The sequence below is a fragment of the Phacochoerus africanus genome, chromosome 1 (assembly GCF_016906955.1).
Source record: "Phacochoerus africanus isolate WHEZ1 chromosome 1, ROS_Pafr_v1, whole genome shotgun sequence".
Classification (NCBI taxonomy): domain Eukaryota; kingdom Metazoa; phylum Chordata; class Mammalia; order Artiodactyla; family Suidae; genus Phacochoerus; species Phacochoerus africanus.
In genome coordinates, this window is record NC_062544.1 from 227,018,177 (window position 1) to 227,046,114 (window position 27,938).

The 27,938-nt window shown below is 36.6% G+C and overlaps 1 protein-coding gene across 2 annotated transcripts in view; it reads left to right on the forward strand.

Moving 5' to 3' along the window:
- SPICE1 (spindle and centriole associated protein 1) overlaps positions 1 to 27,938 on the forward strand; it is a 57,452-nt gene that overhangs the window by 20,687 nt on the left and 8,827 nt on the right. Inside the window, exons 5-13 of one of the 2 annotated variants that reach the window (XM_047792310.1) lie at positions 2,512 to 2,614; positions 3,444 to 3,550; positions 6,436 to 6,548; positions 15,876 to 16,018; positions 16,715 to 16,852; positions 17,201 to 17,466; positions 19,175 to 19,306; positions 23,233 to 23,377; positions 25,909 to 26,133. In XM_047792310.1, the coding sequence (XP_047648266.1) occupies positions 2,512 to 2,614; positions 3,444 to 3,550; positions 6,436 to 6,548; positions 15,876 to 16,018; positions 16,715 to 16,852; positions 17,201 to 17,466; positions 19,175 to 19,306; positions 23,233 to 23,377; positions 25,909 to 26,133 (1,372 nt within the window). The remainder of the gene's footprint in view (positions 1 to 2,511; positions 2,615 to 3,443; positions 3,551 to 6,435; positions 6,549 to 15,875; positions 16,019 to 16,714; positions 16,853 to 17,200; positions 17,467 to 19,174; positions 19,307 to 23,232; positions 23,378 to 25,908; positions 26,134 to 27,938) is intronic. The other variant, XM_047792319.1, reaches the window with a different exon arrangement.

Genomic DNA, 27,938 nt, shown 5'->3' on the forward strand with positions numbered 1-27,938 from the left:
CTGCAACCTACACCACAGCTCACAGCAATCCCAGATCCTTAACCCACTGAGCAAGGCCAGGGATTGAACCTGCAACCTCATGGTTCCTAGTCAGATTCATTTTTGCTGAGCCATAAGGGAAAATCCTAAAAAAAAGTTTTTAAATCATAGTTGATTTACAACGTTGTGTTGGTTTCAGTTTTATAGCAATGTGATTCATTCGTTTATAATGTATGCGCGTGTGTATGTTTGTGTGTGTATTCTTTCTCAGATTCTTTTCTATTATGGGTTGTTATAAGATACTGAATATAGTTCCCTGTGCTATACAGTAGGTCCTTGTTGTTTATCTGTTTTGTATATAATAGTTTGTATCTGTTAATCCCAAACTCCTAGTTTATCCCTCCCCCTACCCCTCTTTTCTCTTTCGGTACCATAAATTTGTTTTCTACATCTGTGAGTCTATTTCTCTTTTGTAAATAAGCTCATTTGTATCTTTTTTTTTTTTTGGATTCCACATATAAGTGATAGCATATGATATTTGTCTTTTTCTGACTTTCATTTCATATATTAATCTCTAGGTTCATCCATGTTGCTGAAAATGACATTATTTCATTCTTTTTATGTCTGCGTAATAATCCACTGTGTGTTTGTATATATACACCACATCTTCTTTATCCATTCATCTCTTGATGGACATTCCATGTCTTGGCTGTTGTGAATAGTGCTGCTATGAACATAGAGGTGCATATATCTTTTTGAATTATAGTGTTCTCTGGATATATGCCCAGGAGTGGGATTGCTGGATCATATGGTAACTCTATTTTTAGTTTTTAAAGGAGCCTCCATATCGTTTTATATAGAATCTGCACCAATTTACATTCCCACCAACAGTGTAGGAGGGTCCCCTTTTGTCAGTACCCCCTCCAGCATTTATTATTTGTAGACTTTTTGATTATGGCCATTCTGAGTGGTGTGAGGTGACACCTCATTGTACTTTTGATTTGCATTTGTTTAATAATTAGTAATGTTGAGCATATTAGATCTTGATATGATAAAATCATTCCTCCACAATTGATTTCTGTCAGTTTATATATCTTTATCTTGATCAGAGGTCAATTCCTTTTTTTAAAATAGTAAACTCTTAAAACTGCCATTAGAAAGTATACCTTGTGTAATTTTTCTAGTGTAAGTGATAGATTATAATGCTCCATTTACTTTCTTAAGCTCTAATTGCATGTACTGCAAAATAGCTAACCAGAAGTGGAAATTTTAGTTGCAACAACATTCTCAAATATATCTAGAGTTCAACACATATTTTCAGTGTGTCCACAGCCTTATAACAGCCCTGTGGGATTGGGAAGGTGTTTGTATCTTCATTTACCTATCAGGAAACTTAAGTTTTTAAGTGGGGGTTTGCCTAGTATCTAATTACTGGGCTTAGGATGCTAGCCTTATAAGTCCAGATGTGCTTTTGCTTTATGCCATTACAAAGCTTACTCTTTTTGGAAGCAAAGAGTTCAGAACTTTATTCGCATTAACTGAGCCAGCCAATATGCTTGGCTTTTAGCAAGGGAAAAACGGGAGAGTCAGACTGTAACTCTTGTTATTTTTCTTCATGTCCTGAAACAATAGCTGAGTCATATTATATGCTTGTTTCCATAGCCTAGAGAAATTCTGGTAAGAGCATTTGTTACCAGATATTTTGATTTGAGTCAGTGTTGGAAATTGGACAGTTTCAAATGTTGAGGCTCCTTTCAACCTTAGGATGCCACCTGGTGGTGGTGGATGGAGTTGACTTGCTTTCACTCCAGCCCGTGTGTCCTTGCTTATAATTAGGAAAGTTCCTAAGTTGAAAGTACAAAATCAGAAGCACTGCTGTAATTATTATATTATATTTTGTCATTTTAGGGCGGAACCTGTGGAATATGGAAGTTCCCAGGCTAGGGGTTGAATCCAGGGTGTAGCTGCTGGCCTAGGCCACAGGCACAGCAACACAGGATTTGAGCTGCCTCTGCCACTTACACCTCAGCTCCCGGCAACACAGGATCCTTAACCCACTGAGCAAGGCCAGGGATCTAATGGGCATACTCGTGGATAGTAGTTGGGTTTGTAACTGCTGAGCCATGACAGGAACTCCCATGTAATGGTATTTTTTTGAGTTCTCATCTCTCCAGGATAAAAACTGAGGTTTTTTATAAATGTAGAAGCATCACTTTTTTGTTTAATGCCCCCAACTCATATATCACATCTTGCTTTTTAAGTTGTGAGTATGACTCATTAGTGGGTTATGAAATCACTTTAGAGGTAGAAACAGCAAAGATTCATGCATTTGAGATTATGGCTTAAATTGAAGCCAAGCATTTGGAATCCACTAATTATTGTAATAGCTCCATCTACTGGTTCTTAGTGGTATTGCCACTGAAGGATTTTAAGTTATTTTTATGCTCCTGGCTTTGTATGACTTTTCCTCTGTGATTTGTTAAGTATATACATTTTTCTGAATAATAATATTTATCATTAACACATCTTTAGATTCTTTCTGATCAATACCAGATGCAGGATGTATTGGAAAAATCTGATCATTTGATGGCTACAGCAAAAGATTTGTTTGTTGATTTTCCTCGTAGGCGCACAGGTAAAGTATTCACATCAAACAAAATTTCTTTATCTTATTAACGGCCATAGCCCACACCTGGCTATTTGAAAGAATTTAAAATTGTTTTTTTAGCCATTGTATTATTTATATTACGTGTTTTCTGGAGTGAATAGTATATAAGGGTTGTTAGGCACAGATTTATTATAATTTATGTGCTTTTCACAAAGAATATTAATATTTTCACAAAGAATATTAACTATTAAAATTACTCAGTTAAGGAAAAGTAAATTGTTATTATTTTCTAAAATACTTTGTGAAATGTGTAAGATTTCCTAATTTAAAATATGAATTTTTCAGCTTATTAGTATTAAGTTATCATATAATTACAGTATCTGTTTTGTATGTAATTTGAGTAAAGCTTAATTTGAAACCTAAAGCAACTTCAGTCTCTCTCTGAAAGGAACTGTGCCTCCCGTGTATAACTATACAACATTTTTCACTTTGATGTGTATATTAATCCGTAAAAAACAGATGACGAGGCTTTAGTTTAAGGTCTGAATTCTGGCTTGGCCAGTCACTAGTTTGATTTCTGTGCCTGTTACTTCACATCTGTGAGATTCTGTTTACCCATATGTAAAATAATAATGGGAACAACTTCATGGAATTTTGCGAGGGTGAAACAATTGAATATATGTAAAAACATTTAGAAAAGTGCCTGGCATATAGCAAGCACTATATAAGTGTGAGTTGTCATTATTGTTATTTAAGATTTTCATATGATGATGCAAACTTATGGCAGTGTATAGTACATGTGAAATCAATGTAATTAAATGAAACAAAATCATCATGACTTATTTTCCTTCTGCAGGGTTTCCGAATATAACAATGGCTCCTGATTCCTCTCAAGGTCCAATTGTGGTAAATCAAGACCCGGTTGCCAAGGCCATTCTTAGTGAATCTGTTGTAGAGCCTCAGGTAATATGCTCGCACACAGCCATAATGTTCATGCTGAAATTAAGTTTAATGTAGACAGGCATTTTGATAAACATTTCAAAAGCTTTAATATCTAAATACCAACTTATGATTGCTAGAATTGTTCTTATTCAAGCATAATACATTTTCTGTGACTAATGCTTGTACTAAAAAAGATAGGACTGGATAGTAATAGCTAACATTTATTGCGTGCTTACCTAGGGGGTAGTTAACTAATTTTTTTGTTTGTTTGTTTTTTGTTTTTTTAGGGCCGTACCCATGGCATATGGAAATTCCCAGGCTAGGGGTCGAAGCAGAGCTATAGCTGCTGGCCTATACCACAGCCACAGCAATGCAGGATCTGCACCTTACTCCATAGCTCATGGCAATGCCAGATCCTTAACTCACTGAGTGGAGCCAGAGCTCAGGTTTGTTACACTGAGCCACGACAGGAACTCCCAGTTACTATTATTATCCGCATTTAGCAGATGAAAAAACTGAGGCACAGAAAAATTGACTTGTCCAAGATTGCACAGCTAGTTAGCATCAGAGGTGGCATTCAAGTCTAGGTTACATGAGACTGTGCCACCATCTACAAATAGGAAACAACAGAAAGTCGTTCTGCTTATACCTTTGGAGCCAAGTGAATCTGTGTTCATATTCTATTACTAGCTGTTTGATATTGAGTTGATTTCTCAAGGTACCTGAGTTGGCTTAAATAAGTATTTTTTGATAAATAGGATTGGGACATACCTGCTATGATTGTTGTGAGGATCAGCTGACTTAGGTTATATAAGGTGCCCAGCATAATACCAGATACTAGTTCTTCATTAAATCTTAGTCCCTGGAGTTCCCATTGTGGCTCAGTGGAAACAAATCTGACTAGCATCCATGAGGATGTGGGTTCGATCCCTGCCTTGCTCAGCGGGTTAGGGATCCAGTGTTGTCATGAGGTACTGTGTAGGTTGCAGACACAGCTTGGATCCCACGTTGCTGTGGTTGTGGTGTAAGCCTGCAGTTGTAGCTCTGATTTGACCCCTAGTCTGGGAACTTTCATATGCTGTGGGAGTGGCCCTAAAAAGCAAAAAAACCCAAACAAACCCCAAAACAAAAACTTAGTCTCTTCTAATGTATTAGTTTGTTTTAAAAGCAGCTCCTCAAGAAACTTGGAATTTATTGGCAAGCACATGGAAAAAATGTAGTAGCAAAACATTAATTAGCTGTATCTTAACCTAATTGGATCTGTTAATTAACTAAAATGTTTAGAATTTTGAGATAGTTTTAAAAGCCCATGAAGAATTGAAAAAATTAAAAAATTAAATCAATTTTTTGATGAATGACTAGGTCTCAGTACCTATTTAATGCAATTTCTTGATATTTATATCCTCTTTGAAAAAAAGGAGAATCTTCAATTAGATGGATGATCCTAGGGAATTACAAGGTCCAGAATGATATAAGTGCTTTTTCTACTTATGAAGGCAATTAAGTAGAATGTTACACATATTTTAAATAGCCAAACCCCATTAACCTTATCCACAGCCAAAAACCATTTATGTTTTGGCATTTATTGCAGCATTAGCTTTCAGATGATCATGGTCTCTATGGTGAGGCTGGGGAAGTGGCAAGAGCCGAGGTCAGAGAGACAAGGAGGAGCTAGGTTGTGAAGTGGCTAAGAGTAGAGCCACCAAAGGGTTTTAAGAAGAGCACAGTCATGGTGAAATTGACAGTGTGTAAGATGGATTGGGGAGGCCTAAGACTGGCGAGAAGATCTGGTGAGAAGACTCAGGTTGGAATCTTAATGAGAAGTGGTGAGAACTGACCCAAGGCAGTGGCAGTAGGGAAGGAGGAAGAGGGGAAAAGGGATGGGTTTCAGAGATTAATCTAAAAGGGGTAGAATTGACAGGACTGGGTGACTCATTGGATGTGATGGATGAAAAAGAAGGATAATTTCCAGTTTGCTGGTTAGAGTAGATGGCGATACTGTTCATGGTCTTGGTAACATGGCAGGAGCAAGGTTTCTGTAAAAATGACAGGAGAGGCTTAGGAAAATGGTAAATTTCAGACATGTTGTGTATATGTGTGTAGGATGTTCTCCTGGGAATATCTTTTGGGCAGTTGGATATAAATGTTGAGGACTCAAGAGGGATTTGGGTGAAGATAGAGATTGGGAAATTAACAGCATTTGGCTTGCGGTCACGTTTGGAATTAGATACAATCATACAGAAATGAGTCCGATGAGAGGAGAAAAGGTGCAAAAGGAGGACCTTGAGTGACATCAAATATAAGGGAAGGGTAGAAAAAGAACCAGTAAAGGAGATTGGGAAGGAACAGTCAAAAGAAGAAGAAAACCAAGAAAATACAGTATCATAGAAATGTAAATAAAATTTTAGAAGGAAGATTTTGAAGGAAAGAAATGAGTGGTGTTGATGTCTAATACATGAGAGGTAAGGGGAGGCAGAGAGAGAAATATCCATTTGACGGGAACAAGCATGTTGATGTTGACCTTGTAGAGTGGGTGAAATGGAGTGGCAGGGCTGAAGCTCAGTTGCAGGGCATAGATGGTGAGTGAGAAATGGAGGGATGGCTCTTTCTCTCTGTGGCACAAAGAGAGAAGATCGATGGTAGCATGAAGCAACTGTATGTCGGGATAAGGTGGGAGAGCCTGAAATTTAAATGTGGATGAGCTGAAGTCAGTAAGGAGAAGCTGAAGATGAAGGAGAGAGGAGCAATGGGGAACTAGGAGGCAGTGAGAGGGTTTGGGTTCTAGAACACATATGGAGGGATTGGCCCTTAGAAGGCAGGACCTCTTCTGCTATCACAAAAAGAAAGAAAGGATGAGTGTGTATATAACCAATTTGTGCCATTATTTTATTGTTGTGTTGAGAAAGGCTCTTAATGAAGTAGATGATGATGAAGAAGGAGCTGTTGACAGCCAGTCAGAAGAAAGTGAGAATGAGCTGGAGAACTCTCTAAGCAGTCAGTCCAACACAAATGCAGACATGTATGTATATGTGGCTTAAATATCTACATCCTTCCTTTCTTCTAAAGCAAATTCTTCCCTCCAGCTTTATTGAGATATAGTCAACATATAATACTGTATAAGTTTAAGGTGGATAGCATGTTGATTTGATACATATGTGTCGCAAAATGGTTTCCATCATACTTGGTTAATGCTTCCATTACAGTATTTAGTTACCATTTCGTTTTTGTGGTGAAAACATTTAGGATCTTCTCACTTAGGAACTTTCAAGTATATAATACAGTTATAATCATCATGTTGTACATGAAGTTATTCATCTTACAACTGGAAATTTGTACCCTTTTACTATTTTCCCATATCCCCCGCCTCCCAGCTTCCTGTAACCACTACTCGTTTTCTATGAGTTCAGTTTTTTTAGATTCTGCATATAAGTGATATCATACAGCATTTGTCTTTCTCTGACTTATTTTTCTCTGTGTAATGCCCTCCATGTTCGTCCACTCTGCCACAAATGACAGCATTTCCTTCTTTCTCATGGCAGAATAATACTCCACTGTGGGTATATGTATATATATCCATATATATATGCACACATGTGTACATATAGACATGTGTATCTCACGGTTTCTTCATTTATTCATGTGTTGACATACACTTGGTTGGTCCCATGTCTTGGTTATAGTGAATAATGCTGCAGTGAGCATGGAAGTGCAGATCTCTCTCTGAGGTCCTATCTTCATTTCCCTTGCATGTATACCCAGAAGTAGGAATCCTAGACCATATGGTAGTTAAATTTTTAATTTTTTGAGGAACCTCCACACTTTTCCACAGTGACTGTACCAGTTAACATTCCCACCAGCAGTGCACAAGTGTTCCCTTTTCCTCCACATCTTCGTTAAAACTTACTTATCTCTAGACTTTTTGATGATAGCCATTCTTACAGGTGTAAAGAGATATTGCATTATGGTTTTGATTTGCATTTCCTTGACAAGTAGTGATATCAAGCACCTTTTCATGTACCTGTTGGCTATTGAAAAATGTCTGTTCTAGTTCCCATGAGGCATAGCAGGTTAAGGATCCCATGTTGCTGCAGCTGTGGTGTAGGCCAGCAACTGCTGTGCAGATTCAACCCCTGGCCCGAGAACTTCCACATGCTGTGGTTGTGGCCAAAAAAAAAAAAAGTCTGTCCAACTCCTCTGCTCATTTTAAAAATTTGTGTTTTTTGGGGGTTTGTTTGCTATCAAGTTGTTTTTATGTATTTTGAATATTAACCCCTTATGAAATATTTAATTTGCAAGTATTTTCTCCCATCCCATAGGTTGCCTTTTCATTTTGTTGATTGTTTCTTTTGCTGTGCAGAAGCTTTTTTAGTTTCATATAGTTCTACTTATTTATTTTTGTTTTTTTGCTTGTGCTTTTGGTGTCAGATCCAAAAAAAAAAAAAATTGTTACCAAGACCAAGGTCTATGGGCTTCCCCTATGTTTTCTTCCAGGAGTTTTAGTATTTCAGGTCTTATGTTTAAATCTTTGATCCATTTTGAGTTAATTTTTGTGACTGGTGTAAAATAGGGGTCCAGTTTCATTCTTTTGCACATCTTTATCCAGTTTTCCTAACACTATATATATGTATACATGTATATATATTTGATTGCTTGCAATGTTTTTCAATTGATTATTCAGTGAATAACTTGTGCATATGCATTTTGTATTATTGGAGGTCTATATTTAGAATAAATTGCTAGAAGTGGAATTTTGGAGTTAAAAGGTAGATGCTATATAATTTTGTTTATAAATTTCTAAATTCTGCTTTATGAGGGTTGCAGTGTTTTGCACTCCTACTGGCAATATATGAGAGTGCCTGTACCAGAGTGTGTTGTCAGATTTCTTGAGTTTTGCTGATTTTATAGGTGAGAAATGTTATCTCAGTGTAGTTTTACTTTGCCTTTCTAAGTGAAATTGAAAATATTTTCATATATTTAAGGGATATTATAATGAATTGCCTGTTCATATTTTTGCCCATTTTACTTTTAGGGTTTTGGTCCTTTTTATTAACTTGTAAACATTCTTTATCTATTAAGGGTATTAAGTCTTTTATCTGTTAATATGGTGTATTTTCTCCCATTTTGTGTCTTTTGAATTTGTGATGAAATTTTCTTTAATAAGCAAAAGATTTAAGAATACATGTATATATAGTTTGAATCTATTATTCTTTTTTTTTTGCATTTGAATCTTGAATCATAGGTTGAACTTCTTCCCTAAGACTGGTTTTAGAGGAATTCACTCATGTTTTCTTCTAATACTGTGTGATTTTATTTTTTACATTTAGTTCTATGATCCATTCATAGTCTATTTTGGTATGTTGTATGAAGTATGGAACTGATTTTTGTCTTTTCCTAAATGGCTATCCTATTCATATTTTTCTGTGTGAACTTAGTATTGATTTATTTACCTTCCAAAAGAAGTTTATTGTTATTTTTATTATATTAATAAGTTAACTGGAAAGAACTGACATCTTTATTATGATGGGTTTTACTATCCAAGGACAAAGTATGTTTTCCCATTCCTTCCTCTCTTCCTTCCTCCCTTCCTTCCTTCCTTCCTTCCTTCCTTCCTTCCTTCCTTCCTTCCTCTCTCTCTCTCTCTTTCTCTCTTTCTCTCTCTCCTCTCTTTCCTTTTTGGGGCGGCACATGTGGCATATGGAGGTTCCCAGGCAAGGAGTCGAGAATTGGAGCTACGGCTGCTGGCCTACACCACAGCCACAGGAACAAGAGATCCAAATCACATCTGTGACCTACACCATAGCTCATGGCAATGCCAGATCCTTAACCCACTGAGTGAGGCCAGGGATGGGACTCACATCCTCGTGGATGCTAGTCAGATTTGTTTCCACTGCCCCACAGTAGGAACTCCTTGTTTTTCTATTTGTTAAAAGTCTATCTTTTTGTTTTTGAAGACTTTTAATTTTTTTCATATGTTTGTTTATTTCTTAAGACTATTCCTAAGTATCCTTGTTGTTGTTGTTACTATTTTAAATGGGGATTTCTCTTCCATTTCACCCTCCAACTAGTTTGTGTTAAGATGGTCATTGATTTCAGTGTGTTATCTTGATATTATGCTATGTTATTGAATCTTGGTTGAGTTAGTTTTAGCATTGATTTTCTTGGGTTTTCTGGGTATTTTATGGTGTATCTGCAAATACACATAGTTTTACTTGTTTCCTGAGTCTTATATCTTTAATTGGTTTCTTTTGTATACTGCAGTAGCTAAGGGACAGTGATAAATAATAGTGGAAATAGGGAGGATCCTTGTTTTGCTTCTGATCTGTGAAAATAATACTGTTGTTTCCTCTTAAGTAAAGTGCTACCTTCAGTACTCAGGTCTTTAAAAAAATTTTAAAAACAATTTTCAAATCCTGTTTTCCTGAGTTTTTTTTTTTTCCACCCGAAACAAGCATTGAATTTTGTCAAAGACTTTTTCAACATTATATAGAGATAATCACATGCATTTCCTGCTTAGACCTATTAATATTGTCCGTTATATTACAGATGCCTTATTATTGAACTATCCTTGCATTCCTGAAATAAATTTCTTTTTTCATATTATTTTCATTATTGTGGTGTTGGATGTTGTATATTAACATTTTATTTAGTTTTCTTGCATTGATATTCATAAATGGTATTATCTATAATTTTAAAATATACAATATCAGATTGAGGTAACAATGTCATACTTCATGAGAAGCATCTGCTGGAAGGTTTTCTAAATTCTTTAAGTTCTGGAACAGTAGCATTGGGACTATCTCTACTTTGAAGGTCTGATAGAATTCCTCTGTGAGACTGAGCCTGGTGTTTTTTTGTGGGGAAGTGCCATAATAACTATTTCTTCTATAGAGACTGGATTATCTAAGCCTTCTGTATCAGATCAATTTTTATAAATTACATTTTCTTAGAAAATTGTCTATTTCACCTAGGTTTATCAATGTATTTCCATAAAGGTGTGCAAAAATCTCTGTACGTCTAAAAAAATGCCTTCTCTTTCATTGCTTATCTCCCCCTTGTCACTTCTTGGTCCTCCCCCCTTTTGAAAATTAGGTTAGTTAGTGGTTGGTCTATTTTGTTAAATTTTCAAAGAAACAGGATTTGGATTTATTAACTACAGCTATTATTTTTCTGATTTCTTCCTCTTCAATTTTTGCTTTTATTTTTATTTTCTTTCTTGAGCTTTCTTTCTTTCAAGATTTTTGAGTTGGGAATTTAATACACTTATTTTCATTCTTTTATTTTAATTAGTAAACATGTTTAAGGTTCTGAATGTTTCTCTGATCACTGCCTTAAATATGTTTTATACATTCAAATATGTACTGATTTGCTATTTTAGAAATCAGATAATTTGTTTTTACTCACTCTTTTACCTAAGAGTTATTTAATAGATTTTGTTTGTTTGTTTCATTTTTAAGTTTCCAGATGGAAGAGTGTCTTTGTTTTCTTGTGCAGTTATTTCTAGCTTTATTGCCTTCAGAGTGTGGGTTTGTAATACTTCTACTTGTGGAACTTAATGATGCTTTCTTTGTGACCGAATATATGATTGCATTTTTGTGAATGTTTCATGTGTATGCTTGAAAAGAGGTATAGTCTCTATTAACAAGGTTTAAAGTTCTAAATGTATATCCATAATATACTGCTTTGTTGATTGTTGTTACTTTTGTATCTTTTTTTTGCCATTATCTTATATTAAGAAGAGCGTTTTAAAGTTTCTCACTATTAGTATTAGTTTCTTTCTTTGCTTTTAATGTTTAAATAATTAATTCTGTTTGGAATTAAATACCTCTATCCTTATAAAGATGGGGGTTGCTATCTTTTTGATACATGGATATCCATGTGTATTATATCTTCATTGTGAATTATGACTTTTTTAGCATTATAAAAGTGTCATATTTGATGCTTCTTGGCTTCATTCTACTTTGATAACAGAAACAAAACCTCTACTTTTTTCTTTTTTCTAATTGCCTGGTTCACTTTTTCTCATTCTTTTATTTTTGGCCTTTCTGAATTACTGTGTACTAGGTGTGTCTCTTGTATTCAACACAGAACTGGGTCTTGCCTTATTAGCCAGTTTGGAAATTTTTTTTAATTGGTGAAGTGAGCTTGTAACATGTATTGATGTGGTTAATATGTTTGGGGTCAATTTTGTGGTATTATTTTATGATACTATTGTGTATCATACTTTAATTACAGTTTTATTTCTGTGAGATGCTTTCTCTGTTCATTTTAATTTTAATTAATTTATTTATGTTTTGCTTTTTTAGGCTGCACCTGTGGCACATGGAATATCCCAGGCTAGGGGTCGAATTTGAGCTGTAGATGCTGGCCTGCGCCACAGCCACAGCAGTGTGGCATCCAAGCCTTGTCTGGGACCTACAACACAGCTCACAGCAAAGCCAGATCCTTAACTCACTGAGCAGAGCCAGGGATTGAACCCACATCCTCATGGATACTAGCCTGATTCGTTTCCGCTGAGTCATGATGTGAACTCCTCTGTTCTTTTTAAAAATTCCTTTTATATTTAGGAAGTTTGTAATTGTGTTCTAATGCTAGCTGCTTTATGTCTACTATTTATAGAGCTGTTAGTTCCTTGTTTTCTTATTCAGACTTTCACTGTCAGGTTGGTTTTCAGTGCTCTTTTTGACTTCCATCTATTGCCTGTGCAACGACTTTTGCTACATTCCCATTTTTCCCTTTCTTTCTTTACAACCTCCTCCTCATTTTTTATCTGCATTTTCTTTTTTGCTTTGACAGATCATAAGACATTTACATATTATTTTTCCTTCTGTATGTCTGTTTTTGTTTTAATCTAAGAACTGCCATTAAATATATTAAATATATTCATTGCTCAATATCAGTCCTTTTATGATGTTTCTCTAGTTAATTTTTGGTTGATTTCTCTGAGTCAGATGAAACTCATGCTGTAGGCCGTGTGGATATAGTATTCCCTGAGTTCAGTCCACCTGCGCACGGGCAAAATTTACATTCATCCCATTCCAATATCCTCCAATGTCTCAATATTAACTCAAGTTCGAAAATCTCATCTAAATATTATCAACTCAACCAAATCTCGTCATCTAATTCAGACATGGGTAAAACTCTGGATATGATCCACCTGAGCCAGTACTCCTCTCCATCAGTCCTGTGAAACTAGAAAACAAGTTATCTGCTTTCAGACTACAGTGATGGAACAGGCATGGGATGATAATAATTGTAGCTATCCCTACTCTAAAAGGGAGAAAATCAAAGGAAGAAATGAGTCACTAGTCCCAATCCAGCAGAGCAAATTTTATAAGATTTCGAGGCCTGATAATAATCTTCCGTGGCTCCAGGCTTCACCTTTTGGGTCCATGGCTCTGTCCTCTGTCCCTGTGGCTTTGACGTTGGCTTCTTTGCCTGTGAATCTGGACTCTATACCTGCATCCCTGGCTTTGAAATCATTATTCCTTTTTCTTGGAGCACATGTTTACTTACCCCTGAGTAATTTTATCAGCCTGTTTTCTATCTGGAGAATTTTAGGAGTTTGACACTATTTCTTCATTTCATCTCTCTCTGTCTGTTTCAGTACAAGCTCACAGTATTTCTGCTGGTAAATCATTCTCATTCTCAAAAGATCTTATGGGTCTCCTGTGTATGTCGTAGGAAAGTGTGCCCTTAGATAAGAGGTCTTCCATAGATCTTTCCAGGATAATCCCCTTTTTGTTGTTGGCTTCTGCTGAGATCATTGAGGGGAATCTATGAGTCACATGCCTCATCTCTTTAGAAGTAGTGAAAGGTTATCCATTTGTCCTCTCCAGAGCATGCTTTCCTAACATTGACTCCTAATTTGAGCATCTTTTGCAATCTAGAGAGTCTTGAGAATTTCTCAAATCAAATCCTGGTTCCTTTTTGCTTAATAGTTCTTCTCTCAGTTCTCTCTTTCCTCTTGCATTTCATTTTAAACATCAAGGAGAAAGCAGGCTGCATGTTCAATACTTTGCTTGGAGACCTTGACAGCTAAATACCCAGTTTGATTGCTTACAGATTCTGCTTTCCACACAATTCAGCTAACTTTTCTGCCAGTTTATAGTAAGGGTTGCCTTTTTCTCAGTTTTTAATAGTATGTTTCTCATTCCCTTCTAAATCCTTACCAGAAGCTCCTTTAATATTCATATTTCTAGCAACATTTCTGAGATGATATAGGCTTTCTCTACCATACTCCCCACTTCCTCCTGAGCTCTCACTGGAAGAATTTTTAACATTCCTATTTCTACCAATAGTCTTTTTAAGGCAAACAGGCTTTTTCTGTTTCATCTAAAAATTATTCCAGTCTTTGCCCATTATCCAATTCCAAAGCTACTTTCGCATATTTTATGTATTTGTTCCATCAGCACCTCATATCCAGATACCAAAATCTGTATTAACTCTCTGGGGCTGCATTAACAAATTTCCACAAACTTGGTAGAAGGCCAGAAATCCTAAATCGGTTTCGTTAGACTGAAATGAAGGTGTTGATAGAGCTATATTCCCTCTGGATACTCTAATGTAGAATCCCTTCCTTACTTCTTCCAGCTTCTGGTAGCTCATGGTGTGCTTTCACCTGTGTCCACGTAACTCCAGTCTCTGCCTCCATCTTCATATCACCTTCTCCTTTTGTGTGTGTGAAAATCGCCCTCTGCTTCCTTGTTGAGGGAGCATATGATTGCATGTAGATAATCCAGGGTCATCTCCCTATCTCAGGATCCTTAACTTCTGCAAAGTCCTGCCTTAGGCAGATAAAGTAACTTTCATAGGTTCTAGGAATTAGGTTATGGGTATCTTTGGGTATCTCCCTATATAGATATTATTGTTTGATTTTGTTGTTATTTGATATAACACAAGTCTTAAAAGTATAAACATTAGAGAGAGTAATGGGTGTTCAAAGTGGTCTGGATTTTCCCAACTTGTCCAGAAATCACATTATAATACTTTTCTTGGGATTTATCCATGGTCTTACAGAGGAGTCTTTCTAGTGTTTGATAACTAGCCATAATGTGAATAAACCACATTATAGACCTTTTGCTAACTAAATTTTGTAGCAACTAATGTTCAATGTACTATCTACAGGTTGCTTAAAAGTGTTCTAGGTTGAAGTTTGTGGAGCCACTAGATAATACTTACCCTTTCCTCTGTCTTTGTTGTTGTTTTCCCATAGCAGTTTCACTGATTTATACTTTACATACCATACAACATACCTGTTTAATATTATACAATATTAATTAATGAAACATTAATTCAATGTACCTATTTAATATTAATATAAATAAGTATAATATTTAAAAAATTTTAGTGTATTCACAGAGTTGTGCAATTTTAGAACATTTTGAAATTTCAGTCAATTTCAGAACATTTTCATTACCTGCAAAGAAGCCCCATATTCTTTAACAGTCAAATCCCATTTCCTCTCAAACCTTTCAGCTCTATCTAATCTATTAGATAAATCTGTTTTTTCTTATCTCTATAGATTTGCCTATTCTGGATATTTCCAGGATCATGCAATATATGCTTCCTTGTGTCTTATTTCTTTTACACATTTTTAAGATTCATCCACATCGTGGTGTGCTAGCACTTCATTCCTTTTTATGGCTGAATAATGTTCTTTTGTATGGTTAGAGCACATTTTACTTATCCATTCATCAGCTGGTGGACATTTGGTTGTTTCCACTTTTTGGCCCCATTTCTTTTTTAAGTATTAGTCCAATTGGGAAATAGATAAAGAGTTAGACGGTTAGTCATTTTTATCGATGATAAAGCTATTACAGCAAGACTTAGCTCTTTCACCCCCTACACTGCAGTTCTCACTCCCTCTCCCCACCTCCCCACCATACATAGGCAGGGTCTGCTCCAATCACTTTACTTCAGAGATGAGTGGAGACCGTGCCCCGAAAATTGCTCCTTCATTGAAAGTGGAAGGGTGTCTGATGGAGTTTGGAAAAAAAAAAAAAAGAAAGAAAGAAAGTGGAAGGGACCAAGCCATGTCTTTTCTCTAGAGGAAGAAAGAGGTGGACAGAGCCTGTAGCACAAAACTTCAGAAAAGGCTATCACTTCTGCTTTAGGAGCCAACATAGCTGTTGGCTATGGGGGAGATGAGGCAGGGGTGAGGGAGATGGAATGATTCCTTCTAATACTGAGAAGATGGCTTTTTAGTTCTTAATAAGTTAAAGTAAAACATATTTTTCTTTGATTATGAATTATTAAAAGTTCCTTCACATCAAACATGTAAACAGTTGAACAGTTTAAATGATGACACTTATTAATTCTAATATAGCCATTGTCCCATAATTTATAGGTTTCTCCACCAACTAAAGGAAGATAATTCTGAGTTAATTAATAAACTATGGACTGATATTCAGCAAAAAATAGCAACACAGTCACGAGTACCAGCCTCTTCAGGAACCCCATTATCTGCTTCTCCATCAGGAGAACAAAAAGGTTTGGTCCCCAATTGTATTATTTCCCACAGAACAGTAGCTTACTTTATTATGTGCTTTCTTAAATGCAGTTTTTTGTTTTTTTTTTTTCTTTTTCTTTGGCTGTCCCATGGCATATGGAGTTCTTGGGCCAGGGATCAGATTTGAGCCATGGTTGCAACCTATGCTGTGGCTACTCATATCCCTTTTTTTTTTTTTTTGTCTTTTTGCTATTGCTTTGGGCCACTCCTGCAGCATATGGAGGTTCCCAAGCTAGGGGTCTAATCGGAGCCGTAGCCACCAGCCTATGCCAGAGCCACAGCAACGCAGGATCTGAGCCGCGTCTACAACCTACACCATAGCTCACGGCAACGCCAGATCGTTAACCCACTGAGCAAGGGCAGGGACCGAACCTGCAACCTCATGGTTCCTAGTCAGATTCGTTAACCACTGCACCACGACGGGAACTCCTACTCCTACTCATATCCTTTTAACACACTGTGCCAGGTGGGGGATTGAACCTGTGTCCCGGTACTGCAGAGACACAGCCAGTCCCATTGTGCCACAGCAGGAACTCCAACACAGTCATTTTTGAAGGAATGGTACTTGAGTTTTGACTGTCTTAGCCTGAGTAAATACTGATTGACCTGTCAATTGAAATGCTTAAAAATTTTTTGTTGTTCGCTTGAGAGACTTTTGAAAATATTCTTTTTCTTAGCTGCTCTGAATGCTACCAATGCTGTTAAGAAAATCCATACCAGGCTTCGACCTGAAGACTCTACTGAGACTCTGGACTCAAGTTATGTTGTGGGACAAGTGCTGAACTCAAGGAAGCAAAAACAGCTGTTAAATAAAGGTTCAGTCTCTTTTAATTTACAAAGATGAATTGTTGAACATGTAACTTGAGATAGCTCTTAGTCTTGTAGTGTTTGTTTTTTCCCTTAAACTCATCCAGTTGGATCCTACTAAGTAAGAGTTTGTTGAATGGTAGCCAGGCAGTGCCTCCTTTTAGTCCATGTAACTCTCGAAAGGTTGTTCTCCCTCATTCCTTATAGATAGTGTAAATCTGGCTTAAACAATAGACTCTTTTTGAGAAAATGATGATAACCTATTAAAAACCTTTTATAAATTGTGAACAGCAGTAAGACATTTTTCTAGTATAGTTTTTCCTGGTCTTAACATAGAATGACTTCTACATTATCAGTGAAAAGAAAACCAGAGTCGTGTGCTCCCTCCAAGCAGAAGAATAGCACATTATCAGCCAGCACAGCCTCTACAGACTTACCGAATAGCAATAACCTCAGCCTGGATGTCCTCAAACACATGATACACGAAGTGGAACATGAAATGGAAGAATATGAGCGATGGACAGGACGTGAGGTCCAGAAGCTCCAGAACAGTCAGGGTCTCACTGGCTTCACCCTGTCACTCGTGAGCTCCCTCTGTCGCCTGGTTCGGTACCTTAAAGAGGTGAGAGTGTGAGGTTATTACAGTCACCTCTTCTGCCAGACTGATGGCAGAAATGGTGGGTTTTTCCCTTCTACACTTGAATTACTGCAGTCTCCAAATACGGTATGGTCGAATTTGAATAGCTTTGTTTAAAATACCCCAGCTTTAGACGATCTGTAGTAAAAGTTTATCCTCTTAATTTTCTTGTACATCCTGATAGATACATCAGATAAGTGATGCTGATTTTAATATGAGCTTTAGTAAAATATATTACTAAGGTAAATCTGTTATAAACAAAATTTTATCTTGTGTTAATACTTGATATCCCTGTTTGGCAGTTAGATTAATTAGAACTACTAAATGTGTCCTCATTCTACTGCTTTTCCCTGCTTGCGGCTCCCACTTCAGTTTGGAGAAGGGCTTGCCTGTGGACACAGATGAGGAAAATTCTTCATGTCATCTGTGTCACTGGTAACTTGGGCTTTGCTTCAGTGTCTGAAGTGGGGGACCTTTTTTTTTGTGAAAGTAATTTATAACACATGCAAGAGTTGTTTCTTTAATTTATTTGTGAATAATAAACAGTCCTTAGTTGTGGAATTAGAATTGGTTATGTATTACATCTTTTTAAAAAATCTATTTAAGCTGTTATTTATTTTTTATGTATTTAAATTTGTTAAGCAAATATGGCCAAAAACCATTTAAGGAAATTTTATTGTTAAAAAAAAAAAAAAAAAAGCTGATTCACAACCCTAATTTACATGTATCAATTTTTCTGGAGCTGTCTTCCTAAAAGTGCTTTTACAAGATTTATTATAGTGTTAGAGTTGTAACAGTCTTAACATTCTTCTACTCATAAGTCAGAAATCTCTAGTAGTGTACTTAGAAGCATGTATTTTTTAATCACTTGCTTCACACAGCTAAATCATTTAAACTTGATACTTATTTTCAATTATATTTTGACAAACTTAATTTTTGAATTGGTAATACATTTACATGCTATGAAATTCAAAGACAGAGTAGAGTGTACAATGAAAAATCTAATTCCTGCCATTAACTTCCATTTAACCTGTTTGCTTCCTTGTTGCCAGCTGTCATTACCAGATACCAGTGTGTCCTTCTAGAGATGGCCCACATTTGTTCTAGCGATATGATACATACTTCCATCCACTCTTTTCTACAAAAATTGTAGTTACTTAATTCTGTATACCATTCTGTTTATTGTGGTCTGTTTATAGAAGGGAAGAGGTTAAAGCAGCGCTTTTAAATGAAATATAAACCTTTTTTTTTTATGTAATGCCAATTTGTTTACTTCTGTTTCTTCTTTTTTTTTGTGTCTTTTTGCTATTTCTTGGGCCGCTCCCATGGCATATGGAGGTTCCCAGGCTAGGGGTCGAATCAGAGCTGTAGCCACCGGCCTACGCCAGAGCCACAGCAACGCGGGATCCGAGCCGCGTCTGCAACCTATACCACAGCTCACGGCAACGCCGGATCGTCAACCCACTGAGCATGGGCAGGGACCGAACCCGCAACCTCATGGTTCCTAGTCAGATTCGTTAACCACTACGCCACGACGGGAACTCCTAAACCTTTTAATAAAAGCATTTACTTCTCATTACTGTCACATAATATATACTTTGTAAGTATTGTCTTCTTTGATAGCTTTGAGGAGAAACTCAGTTTTCAACATGTGATGCTATGGATGGGAGTTTATTTGATGTTGTTTTTGTAGAGTGAGCTCCAACTGCGTAAAGAAGTAGAGACAAGGCAGCAACTGGAACAAGTATTAAGTGATCACCGAGAGCTCATTGATGCTCTGACAGCTGAAATTCTTCTCCTTAGAGAAGAAAATACTGCTACCCAGGTACTCAGATGAAATCCCAGACTTTTCTGTGTTTAGTAGTATAAAGCATCTTTAAGAATATGTGATCTTACTGGGTAACACAGGGAACTATATCTAATGTCTTATAATAGAACATGATAGAAGATAATATGAGAAAGAGAATGTATATATATATGACTGGGTCACTTTGCTGTACAGCAGAAATTGAGACAACATTGTAAATCAACTATACTTTAAAAAGTTTGAAAAGAATGTGTGAGATTATTTTCTGGCTACCTTTGGTTTAGTTGTACTGAAGTGATTACTTACGTCTTTATTGTCATCAATAGTAACTATTGTTGAACAATTTATTATATTGGAGGTACTATAGTAGAAACTTGGACTACAAATAGTGTATAGAATAAATCTACTGTCTTTAAGAAACTTACTGTTTATTGGGGAAGATAGAATCTACCTTTCAATGATAAATACCAATGTTAGTTATTATAGTCATTTACCCAATATGTGAAATGAGTGTTTATGGTAACTATTTTATTTTTCTTTTTAGGGCCCTGCCTACAGCATGTGGAAGTTCCTGGGCTAGGAGTTGAATCAGAGATGCAGCTGCCGGCCTACATTAGATCTGAGTTGCATCTTTGACTTATGCTGCAGCTTGCAGCAATGCTGGATCCTTAACTCACCTAGTGAGGCCAGGGATTGAACCTGTGTCCTCATGGACACTATGTCATGTCCTTAACACACTGAGTCATGACAGGAACTCTTATGGTGGCTACTTTTTAATTTCAAAACAGCAGAGGCTACCCTTTGAGGAAGCCTCCTATAATATATGCTATTTGAAGTTGTTTGTAGTATCTTTAGTATTTTTATTCATCTTTTTTTTTCTCAAATAGTGGTTATTATTACTTTTATTTATCAGAAAATAAATAAAACTAGAAAATCAACAGTTAGTAGACAAGCTGTGTTTGTGTCAATAGACATTAGAGATAAGACTTGCAGTTTTTTATTGATATATAGTTTGCATACTATTTAACTCACTTTTAAAAATATGAAGGTCGGTGGATTTTTTTTTTTTTTTAGTATGTTCAAGGTTGTGTATAAGCACCATTACCTAACTCCAGAATATTGTCATCATCCCAGAGAGAAACCCCAGATTATCATTTAGTATGAGCTTATTAGTATTCACTTTCCATTCTCTCCTCCCCTCAGCCTCTGGCAACCACAAATCTACTTTATGTTTTATAGGTTTACCTAATATGGATATTTTATATAAACGGAATCATGCAATATATGATCTTTGGTGTCTGGCTTCTTTCACTCAGCCTGATGTTTTCGGGGTTCATCTGTGTTGTCACATGTGTCAGTACTTACTACATTCCTCTTTATTGCCCAATAATGTTCCATTATGGGGCTTTACCACATTTGGCTTATCCATTCATCAGCTGAAGGACTTTTGAGTTGTTTCTGCTTTTTAAAAATACTTTGAATGAATAATGCTGCTGTGGACATTCATGTATGAGTATTTGTGTGAACATATGTTTTTAATTTTCTTGGGAAGATGGGCTCTTTCAAGGTGTACTAATTTGTTCAACAAATCTTTATTGAGCACTTACTGTGGGTCTGGCACTGTTCTAAGTACAGGAAATACAGTAGTGAACAAAAAAGGAATGTTAGCCCTCACTGAGCTTATATTCTAAATAAATTCTTAAGAAAAGAAAAAAAAGTGTATTGTAAATTAGATGGTTATACCTAGTATAAAGAAAAATAAATCAGGTAAGGGGTATAGGAAGTGCCCAGGATGGGAAGGTGTAAACAGGATGGGCCATGTCTGTCTGAGGAGGTGACGTTGAGCAAAGGCCTGAAGGAGGCGAGGGAGCAAGCATGTAAATGGCTGAGGGAAGAACAGTTGAGGGAGAGGATCAGCAAGGGCAAAGGTCTAGAGGTGAGAGCCTGGCTGTTGAGCTCAAAGCCATCCAGGAGACCAGTGTGGCAGGAGTGGGATGTGGGACAGGGAGTGTAGGGGGAGACCAGACCAGGGAAACCAGATCATGTGGGGCCCTGCAGGCTGGGTGAGGACTTTGCTCTGAGTGACATGGTAAACCACTGAAGGGTTGGGGTAGAGAAGAGACATGATCTGACTTAGGTTTTAAGAGAATCGCTCTGGGGACTGCTACACTGACATTAGGTCAGAGATCACCATCCTTTCTGTACTCAAGGTGCCCTCAGGGTCTCAGGACACCCCTAGATCAAGGAAACACTCAACAGTTCCATTTCTTAAGTAGTTACGTTCAAAGAACTTAGTATTTGTGTCATAACAACTCGGATGCTATGTGTAAAAAAAATTAATGAAAATTGATAGAAAAAGCCACATTTTTTTTAATGATTAAATAACCAGAATCATTTACTAATGGACTATGTGTACCTCTTGGGCATAGTACAACTTCTTAAAGCTTGGAATCATATCAGACACCATCATTCTTATTTCCTATTCTATGAATTTTGCAGTGTTGCTTTTTAGCATAGCAACTACTGAGAATTCAGCTTCACAAAGATATGACACCATCAAAAGGAATGTATCTAATATTACATCTATGAACTGCTTCAAGCCAATAGGTTACCAGTACCAGACAGATGTTGAGCATCAGTGTTTCCCTTGAGAATTCAAAATGTCCTGTGGTGCCCTTGTTGAGTCCATTCTGGTGCCCCAGGTTGCGCAATGGGAGCAGTTTAGCACTAGACCTTAGGTGGTCAAACACAGAAGCACAGTATTACAGACAGGAGTTACTGGAATAATTCAGGTGAGACATGGTAGCTTTGTCTAGGTTGGAAGTGGGATTGATTGTGAAAAGTGACTGAATTCTGAATGTATTTGGAAGTCAACCAGTAGGATTTGCTGATGGGTTAGATGGATATGAGGTGAAGGAGAAAATGTAAGAGAAGAGTCAGAATTTTGGATTGAGCAGCTAGAAGGATGGAGCTGTTAATGATGAGGTGGGGTTATTTAGGAGGAGTTTGGTTTTGTACATTTTAAGTTTGAGAAGCCTATGTCTGTAAGATGCTGAGTTGACCGTTGGATATATGAGCATGGAATTTGGGAAAAATTTGGGCTGATATAAAAATGTTTAGTATATTTCATTCAACAGCCCTACTAATAATCCTTCTTATTTCAGACCACATCTGACTTTTATCAAATGTCTGTACATCCTGGAGCTATATATGTCTGTTTGTATATATGTAGTTGACCCTTGAACAAAACCAGTTTTAACTGTGCTGGTTCACTTATATATGGATTTTTTTTCCAATAAATACATACTGCAATAATATACCACCTGCAGTAGGTTGACTCCATGGATGTGGAACCTAGAGAGCAAACTATAAAGCTATACCAGGATTTTCAACTGCGCAGAGGGTTGGTATTCCTAACTCCTGTGTTGTTCAAGTGTTAACTGTAATATATGTATATATGTATATTTTTCTCCTAACATTTTTATATATATTACCATAAAATTTTGTAGTGCTCATGTTCATCAATTTAAATGTCTGTATAATGTTCTATTATGTTTCTTCCATCTGATAGATCTGTCTCTTGGGGTAGCTCAAGATTCAGTAGGTATCAACTGTATGAAGAGATTTTGTAAATCGAAAGCCCTATGAAAAGATTAATTCTTATTATTGTAACAGTGTATATTAATTATTAATATTCCATGATTTATTTCCATTCCTATATCATGGAATTTAAAAATATTTATAATTATGTATTCTTATGAATGCACTGTTTTAGTATTTGAATCAAAGTCTGAAGTTCCTAGATTATTTAAAACAATGATGCAGTTATACAGACCTGGGTGATGATATGTTGTCTGATATGGTAGTGTTAATTGTTCTTTTTTTGTCCTTTTTTCTGTTCTATTTTATCCTATTGTTTTGTTCTATTTTGTTTATTTCTCTAGGCGAGACTTCAGCAGTACATGATCACAACAGATGAACAACTTATATCACTCACACATGCCATTAAGACCTGTCCTGTAATAAATAACAAAGAAAGTCAGGCATTAGAAAGGGTAGTCACAAGTAGAAGAAATACGGACAATCCAGGTGAGTGGGATAATGTTATTATTCCAGATTGGCATTAAAATATTTAGAGAGTGAACAAAACTGTAAACTTCTAGGTAATTATTGGCTATTTGTGCATAAACAGCACTATCACTAATACATTTGCCACTACTATTTCCAGCTAATATTTATTGGATACTTGCTTATGCCAAGTATTTTATAGTGTTTTACGTATATTATCTCATTAAATTCCTCATAATAGAGCTCCCATCTAATTTTCTTTTTTTAATTTTTTTTATTATTCAATGAATTTATTACATTTATAGTTGTACAGTGATCATCACAATCCAATTTTATAGGATTTCCATCCCACAACCCTAGCACATCCCCCCACCCCCAAACTATTTCCTTTGGAAACCATAAGTTTTTCGAAGTCTGTGAGTCAGTATCTATTCTGCAAAGAAGTTCAGTCTGTCCTTTTTTCAGATTCCACATGTCAGTGAAAGCATTTGATGTTGGCGTCTCATTGTATGGCTGACTTCACTTCGTTCGCATGATAATTTCTATGTCCATCCATGTTGCTAAAAATGCTGGTATTTCGTTCCCTTTAATGGCTGAGTAATATTCCATTGTGTATATGTACCACATCTTCTTGATCCACTCCTCTGTTGATGGACTTGTAGGTTGTTTCCATGTCTTGGCTATTGAAAATAGTGCTGCATTGAACATCGGAGTACACGTGACTTTGCGAGTCATGGTTTTCTCTGGATAGATGCCCAGGAGTGGAATTGCTGGATCAAATGGTAGTTCTATGTTTAGTTTTCTGAGGAATCTCCATACTGTTTTCCACAGTGGTTGCACCAATTTACAATCCCACCAACAATAGGGTTCCTTTTTCTCCACACCCTCTCTAGCACTTATTGTTTGTAGACTTTTTGATGCTGGCCATTCTGGCTGGTGTAAGGTGGTACCTCAGAGTGGTTTTGATTTGCATTTCTCTAATAATGAGTGATGTTGAACATCTTTTCGTGTGTTTTTTGGCCATCTGTATGTCTTCTTTGGAGAACTGTCTGTTTAGATCTTCTACCCATATTTTGATGGGGTTGTTTGTTTTTTTGGTATGGAGCTGCAGAAGTTGTTTATAAATTTTGGAGATGAATCCCTTGTCAGTTGATTCATTTGCAAAGATTTTCTCCCATTCTGTGGGTTGTCTTTTCATTTTGTTTAGGGTTTCCTTTTCTGTGCGAAACTTTTAAGTTTGATTGGGTCCCATTTGTTTATTTTTGTTTTTACTGTCATTACTCTAAGAGGTGGATCTGAGAAGATTTTGCTGTCATTTATGTCGGAGAGTGTTTGGCCTATGTTTTTCTCTGAGAGTTTTATAATGTCTGGTCTTATATCTAGGTCTTTAATCCATCTTAAGTTTATTTTTGTGTATGGTTTTAGGGAGTGTTCAAATTTCACTCTTTTCCATGTGGCTGTCCAGTTTCCCAGTACCACTTGTTGAACAGGCTGTCTTTTCTCCATTGTATATTCTTGCCTCTTTTGTCATAGATTAGTTGGCTATAGGTGAGTGGGTTTAATTCTGGGCTTTCTATCGTGTTCCACTGATCTATATTTCTGTCTTCGTGCCAGTACCATACAGTTGTGATGACTGTTGCTTTGTAGTATAGTCTGATGTCTGGGAGCCTGATTCCTCCAGCTCCATCTTTCTTTTTCAGAATGTCTTTGGCTATCCTGGGTCTTTTGTGCTTCAAAACAAACTTTAAAATATTTTTTTTTGAGTTCTGTGAACAATGACCTTGGTAATTTGATAGGGATTGCATTGAATTTGTAGATTCCACATCTAATTTTCAAAGGAATTTTTCACTCAGTCTTATGAGGTAGGTGTCATTGTTATCCCCATTTTGTAGATGAGAAAACTAAGGCAGAGAGAGAGGGTTAGTAACTTGGCAAAGTTATGCAAATAGAAAGTAGTTGAGCTAGTTTCCTAGACATGTGGGAATTTAGTGCTGACACCTTAATTATGGTGCCCCGGATTCAGGAGGAGAAGAGATGGTCTTGGAAAGGAAAAAAAAATACTGAATTTCAGAAATGCATAACTTTAATTCATTTGTGGTGATGCTTTGAAAGTCTTTCTTCACCTCACGCACCATCATCATGTGCTGTAGGTTGAATAGGACATTTAGGATTTTTCATGTTTATTACTTTAAGTAATACTTTGATGAGTGTCTTAGTGAGAAGAGTGTTTTATGTATTTAGGAGTGTTTTCTTAGAAGAGATTCTAAGAGGTGGCTCACTCTAAAACTTGACTTACACAAGATAAAGTCAGTGGCTAGGGCAGGTCTTCAAGGCAGGAGGCCCTCAGCACTTTTCTCAAAAACAGCCATTTGTTCCCAGTGCTGGCCCCACAGGAGCTTTGCCTATGAGTTTTAGTAAATGAGAATATAGACTAGAAAGTGGAGGATCTAGAAGCCACATGATTTTGCCGTCTGTGGAAATGCATTTAAGTATAAATACCTGAATTATGCTCATATTTCCTTTAAGTACTAACAGCCTCTCATCCTCTTCAGAGGGTCCAGTTGTAAATGCTAATGTCTCTGTGCCATTGATGTTCAGCGGGGAAGAAGTGGTTGAATTCCCACAGGAAGATTTGCCTGTTAAACTATCTCAGGTGCCAAACCCTCCAGAAAGTGGGAATCTGGCCAACAATTTTCCGACACATATATTTGAGCCAGCTGTGTTGTTAACACCACCCAGGCAGAAGAGCAACTCAGAATTTTCTCCTTTGCAGGATGGTAAGTGGGTGTCTTCTAAAGTTATATGGTAGGGTTTTTTTATGCTTCATATGTATGTAATGTATTGTATTCGTTGTTCCCTGATAAATGGAATTTAAAAAGACACCAATTACCATTTTTCAGGGTGGTTTATATGATGTGTATTATAGCCGTGATGAAATGTGACAATGAATTTCATTATGTATCTGTAAATATTAATTAAAGTCAGATCAAAGGACCAAAGTCCTCAGCATTAAAACAGTAAGGGGAATGACATCTGTCTCTATGGTCCAAGGACATAGGAAGGGTTAAGAAATGAGGAGCTTATACTGTAGAGAGTAAGGAAAGTTTAACCAAGGAAAGGTAGGAAGTATGACTTTAAGGATTTTATAAGATGAATCTGGTTATTAACCTCTTTTTCATCAAAAGTTTTTAGCTCAGTCAGTTAAGGGAATTTTATAATGAAAGTCAATGAATGGACAATTAAAAAAACAGCTTTAGAGTCACTTTTGCAGCACAAATATAGAGAGCTTTGAATAAAAATTTTAAAATTTATTGTTAGGGAGTTCCCATTGTGCCACAGTGGAAATGAATTTGACTAGTATCCATGAGGATGCAGGTTTGATCCCTGGCCTTGCTTAGTGGGTTAAGGATCTGGCGTTGCCATGAGCTGTGGTGTATGTCATAGATGTAGCTCAGATCCTGTGTTGCTATAGCTGTGGTGTAGGCCAGCAGTTATAGCTCTGATTCAGCCCCTAGCCTGGGAACTTCCATATGCCGCAGGTGCAGACCTAAAAAGCAAAAACAAAAACAAAAAATTTAAAAATTAAAAAAAAGAATTTATTGTTAATTGTTAGCGCAGAGATTCTTAACTTGGAGCTCATGGATGGTCTTCAGATATTCCATGGACTACTTCACTGTTTGGAATATTATATTTATTTGTCCATGTGTGCATTTTTATGGATCTGTAGCTTGCATTTCGTTTTAAAAAGAGTTTTTCAATCAAAAAACTACCTTAGACTTTGCTCCAAAGTTTTTAGAAAAATGTTATTCAGCCCTGATTTGCCTAAATTTTGGTTTCTTTAAAAGAATGTGCTTATATAGGGGAGTAGAAGAATAATTTTTGTTGTCATTGGGACCTGACAATTTTCTTTCCTGCACCCATGGCTTGTGGAAGTTCCCTGGCCAGAGATCGAACCTGAGTCACAGCACTGGCATTGTCAGATCCTTAACTGCTAGGCCTCCAGGAAACTCCCTGGGACATAACAAGTTTTATCAGATTTTCTGCACTTTGTTTGCCTTAGAGAACATGAAGAGACCATAGAAGGTTAAAGAAAATGATAGATGCTTGCTGCTAATAAGATGTGTTTTGTCATTAAGTCTGTAAGATCTGTGTGGTGTAGGGAGACAGTGCTAGGCTGAGGGTCAGACGTGCTGGAGTCAAAGAATGGATATGTGTAAAATGCATAACTGAATCTGTTTGTTGTACAGCAGAAGGTATCACAATATTGTAAATCAACTATACTTAAGTAAAACTTAATAGAAAAAAAGTGCTAGAGTCTAGGCCCCCTCATTCCAGGGACAAGCTGCATGGCATGGGGCTAAGATACTTAACTTTTCCTGGGCTTTAGTTTTCCTCTCTCTCAAATGAGGGGCTTTATCTTTAATGTCCCTCCAGCTCTACGATTCTGTGAGTCAGTATTTCCTCTTCAGAGGTCTCAATGTTTATTAACATTGGTTAGATTTAGGAAATATGATTTCAATTCTGATTTATCTCTAGGTTAGATTTTCATTCCTTAAAGTAATTTTATATATGTTTGCATGGT